The following is a 5,000-nucleotide window of genomic DNA, read 5'->3' as shown; positions in this document are numbered from 1 at the left end:
AATATGTCAGTTCCCAAGACCGCGATGTCTTCCTTAGGTGTTCGCGTATGACCCGTACGACGACTCATACCAGGCCGTACACCTGAGCCGCTATCAGACCGTCTACATGACCCCTGGAGCAGGACCAGGTACAGTCCAAAGTCAAAACTGTTAGAAAAGCCACTATATTGAAGGGCTGTGAATCTTTGGGCACCACACGGTTTGATTTGATTCTCGGGGGTAACGATTCGATTCGAAATGATGCTCTATTAAAAATAAAGACATTTGAATCACATTGGGTGTCAGGTCTATGATGATCTGCATTCCTATGAAACAGCTCTGATAAATGTTTATATGACTTCAAAGAAACTTGGTTTTGTTTCATAAAATTCTACCCAAACATTGAATAAAGTCGAATACAAATAAGGCAACGAGTATCCATCCATCCATCCATCATCTTCCGCTTATCCGAGGTCGGGTCGCGGGGGCAACAGCCTAAGCAGGGAAACCCAGACTTCCCTCTCCCCAGCCACTTCGTCTAGCTCTTCCCGGGGGATCCCGAGGCGTTCCCAGGCCAGCCGGGAGACATAGTCTTCCCAACGTGTCCTGGGTCTTCCCCGTGGCCTCCTACCGGTTGGACGTGCCCTTAACACCTCCCTAGGGAGGCGTTCGGGTGGCATCCTGACCAGATGCTCGAACCACCTCATCTGGCTCCTCTCGATGTGAAGGAGCAGCGGCTTTACTTTGAGTTCTTCCCGGATGACAGAGCTTCTCACCCTATCTCTAAGGGAGAGCCCCGCCACACGGCGGAGGAAACTCATTTCGGCCGCTTGTACCCGTGATCTTATCCTTTCGGTCATGACCCAAAGCTCATGACCATAGGTGAGGATGGGAACGTAGATCGATCGGTAAATTGAGAGCTTTGCCTTCCGGCTCAGCACCTTCTTCACCACAACGGATCGGTACAACGTCCGCATTACTGAAGACGCCGCACCGATCCGCCTGTCGATCTCACCATCCACTCTTCCCTCACTCGTGAACAAGACTCCTAGGTACTTGAACTCCTCCAGTTGGGGCAGGGTCTCCTCCCCAACCCGGAGATGGCATTCCACCCTTTTCCGGGCGAGAACCATGGACTCGGACTTGGAGGTGCTGATTCTCATTCCGGTCGCTTCACACTCGGCTGCGAACCGATCCAGTGAGAGCTGAAGATCCCGGTCAGATGAAGCCATCAGGACTACATCATCTGCAAAAAGCAGAGACCTAATCCTGCGGTCACCAAACCGGAACCCCTCAACGCCTTGACTGCGCCTAGAAATTCTGTCCATAAAAGTTATGAACAGAATCGGTGACAAAGGGCAACCTTGGCGGAGTCCAACCCTCACTGGAAATGTGTTCGACTTACTGCCGGCAATGCGGACCAAGCTCTGGCACTGATCGTACAGGAAGCGGACCGCCACAATAAGACAGTCCGATACCCCATACTCTCTGAGCACTCCCCACAGGACTTCCCGAGGGACACGGTGGAATGCCTTCTCCAAGTCCACGAAGCACATGTAGACTGGTTGGGCAACGAGTATCCAACATAGATAAATAATACAATTGAGATAGGCTCCCACGACCCCAGAAGGGACAAGCGGTAGAAAAATGGATGGATGGATGCTTGGAATAAAAAAAATATATCATTTTTATTTTTTTTAACGGTTTTTAATTTTTTCAAAAAATCGATTAACAAGTAAGAATCGCGATTCATTTGAAAATTAACATTTTCCTGAGACCCTTATTTTGTATATTTATTTTCTTATGCTTTACTGATAGTGTTTTAGTCCTAAAATGTTATCAGTTTTAATGGATAAGCTTTCATTCTTTTAAATATTAGTTTGTACCATGGGTTTGAATCTTCGGGCACCGAACAATTCGATCCGATCCGATTCCTAGGATTCAGAATCGATTTTACATCAAACAGATTCTTACAATGTAATATTTGATATCATAGTTAGAATGGAACTTTCTCAAAACAAGATAGAAAAGCTCCGTCTGGTTGCATGCAGATGGCCTAAAAAACGTGTTTTTAAAATAAATAAATAAATAAATGGGTTGTACTTGTATAGCGCTTTTCTACCTTCAAGGTACTCAAAGCGCTTTGACACTACTTCCACATTTACCCATTCACACACACATTCACACACTGATGGAGGGAGCTGCCATGCAAGGCGCTAACCAGCACCCATCAGGAGCAAGGGTGAAGTGTCTTGCTCAGGACACAACGGACGTGACGAGGTTGGTACTAGGTGGGATTTGAACCAGTGACCCTCGGGTTGCGCACGGCCACTCTCCCACTGCGCCACGCCGTTTTTAAACATTTATTTTCATTTAAAAATCGGTATGAATAAGAATTGCGATTTGAACGTGAATCGATTTTTTGTGAGTCCCTCATTTGTACTGTAGCACTTTAGTTAAATAAAAAGTGTGTAAGAAATAAAATCCATTATTATTATTATTTCTGGTAATACATTACTTCATAACTATGGCTACTATAGTAATTCGATACTTTTTTTTGGCACCGAACGAATCTCACCATAAAATCTAACAGTACCACGTTATGATACCTGGGCTGCACCTACTCTTCGCATCACTCCAGCAGCACTGAGAGCAGACTCCAGGAAATATTGCGATTTTCAATGCAAACACAGAAACTGACTCAAAAAAACCAAAACGCTCCAATGTAAGTAAAGTACACAGTAAAAAATGCTGGGTTATTTTGATAACCCAATTTATGAGTTTCTAGTTTTGGGTTAAATTTTGGAGTTATTTTTATCAATCAATCAATCAATCAATCAATCAATGTTTACTTATATAGCCCTAAATCACTAGTGTCTCAAAGGGCTGCAAAAACCACTACGACATCCTCGGTAGGCCCACATAAGGGCAAGGAAACCTCACACCCAGTGGGACGTCGGTGACAATGATGATTATGAGAACCTTGGAGAGGACGAAAGCAATGGATGTCGAGCGGGTCTAACATGATACCGTGAAAGTTCAATCCATAATGGATCCAACACAGTCGCGAGAGTCCAGTCCAAAGCGGATCCAACACAGCAGCGAGAGTCCCGCTCACAGCGGAGCCAGCAGGAAATCATCCCAAGCGGAGGCGGATCAGCAGCGCAGAGATGTCCCCAGCCGATACACAGGCGAGCAGTACATGGCCACCGGATCGGACCGGAACACCTCCACAAGGGAGAGTGGGACATACGAGAAAAAGAAAAGAAACGGCAGATCAACTGGTCTAAAAAGGGAGTCTATTTAAAGGCTAGAGTATACAAATGAGTTTTAAGGTGAGACTTAAATGCTTCTACTGAGGTGGCATCTCGAACTGTTGCCGGGAGGGCATTCCAGAGTACTGGAGCCCGAAATGAAAACGCTCTATAGCCCGCAGACTTTTTTTGGGCTTTGGGAATCACTAATAAGCCGGAGTCCTTTGAACGCAGATTTCTTGCCGGGACATATGGTACAATACAATCGGCAAGATAGGATGGAGCTAGACCGTGTAGTATTTTATACGTAAGTAGTAAAACCTTAAAGTCACATCTTAAGTGCACAGGAAGCCAGTGCAGGTGAGCCAGTACAGGCGTAATGTGATCCAACTTTCTTGTTCTTGTCAAAAGTCTAGCAGCCGCATTTTGTACCAACTGTAATCTTTTAATGCTAGACATGGGGAGACCCGAAAATAATACGTTACAGTAATCGAGGCGGGACGTAACAAACGCATGGATAATGATCTCAGCGTCTTTAGTGGACAAAATGGAGCGAATTTTAGCGATATTACGGAGATGAAAGAAGGCCGTTTTAGTAACGCTTTTAATGTGTGCCTCAAAGGAGAGAGTTGGGTCGAAGATAATACCCAGATTCTTTACCGTGTCGCCTTGTTTAATTGTTTGGTTGTCAAATGTTAGAGTTGTATTATTAAATAGAGGTCGGTGTCTAGCAGGACCGATAATCGGCATTTCCGTTTTTTTGGCGTTGAGTTGCAAAAAGTTAGCGGACATCCATTGTTTAATTTCATTAAGACACGCCTCCAGCTGACTACAATCCGGCGTGTTGGTCAGCTTTAGGGGCATGTAGAGTTGGGTGTCATCAGCATAACAGTGAAAGCTAACACCGTATTTGCGTATGATGTCACCTAGCGGCAGCATGTAGATGCTGAAGAGTGCAGGGCCAAGGACCGAACCCTGGGGAACTCCACACGTTACCTTAACGTAGTCCGAGGTCACATTGTTATGGGAGACACACTGCATCCTATCAGTAAGATAAGAGTTAAACCAAGACAGGGCTAAGTCTGACATACCAATTCGTGTTTTGATACGTTCTAATAAAATATTATGATCGACGGTTTCGAAAGCAGCGCTAAGATCGAGGAGCAGCAACATAGATGACGCATCAGAATCCATCGTTAGCAATAGATCATTAGTCATTTTTGCAAGGGCTGTCGAATCATGAAGAGCAATCATTTTTTTTGTGTTATAAGGCTATTATTTTAACTAAATTTTTGGGTTTTCAAAATGATGAACCATTTTTTGGGTTGTTTTCCATCAAGAAACACATTTGTGGGTAAAAGGCTTTTTTTTATTTTTTATTAAAAAGTTAGTCTTGAAGGGTATTTTATTATGGATTAATCTCATTATTATTTACAATCACCCAATATTGAGTTAGCATGACTCAATGTTTGGGTTAAATAATTCAACCCAATAGTTTGGTTGGGAATAATAATTACCATGAATTTATTTACGTGGACCCCGACTTAAACAAGTTGAAAAACATATTCGGGTGTTACCATTTAGTGGTCAATTGTACGGAATATGTACTGTACTGTGCAATCTACTAATAAAAGTTTCAATCAATCAATAAATCAATCAAAAGCCAACATTAAGTTATCATAAGTCAACTTTTGGTTAAATAGTTCAACGCAAAATTTGGGTTGAAAACATTTACCAAAAACGTAGGGGTTCGTCCTTTTCTGAACC

At 43.6% G+C, this 5,000-nt stretch overlaps 1 protein-coding gene across 1 annotated transcript in view; it reads left to right on the top strand.

Moving 5' to 3' along the window:
* The window catches only part of plekhb1 (pleckstrin homology domain containing B1), an 18,912-nt gene that overhangs the window by 10,573 nt on the left and 3,339 nt on the right, over positions 1-5,000 (top strand). Inside the window, exon 5 of the mRNA XM_061899000.1 lies at positions 38-128. Within this exon, the coding sequence (XP_061754984.1) occupies positions 38-128 (91 nt within the window). The remainder of the gene's footprint in view (positions 1-37; positions 129-5,000) is intronic.

Source organism: Nerophis ophidion, linkage group LG04, assembly GCF_033978795.1.
Source record: "Nerophis ophidion isolate RoL-2023_Sa linkage group LG04, RoL_Noph_v1.0, whole genome shotgun sequence".
In the NCBI taxonomy this organism is placed as follows: domain Eukaryota; kingdom Metazoa; phylum Chordata; class Actinopteri; order Syngnathiformes; family Syngnathidae; genus Nerophis; species Nerophis ophidion.
Note: the sequence above shows the minus strand (reverse complement) of the source record. Positions and strands in the feature narration are given on the sequence as shown.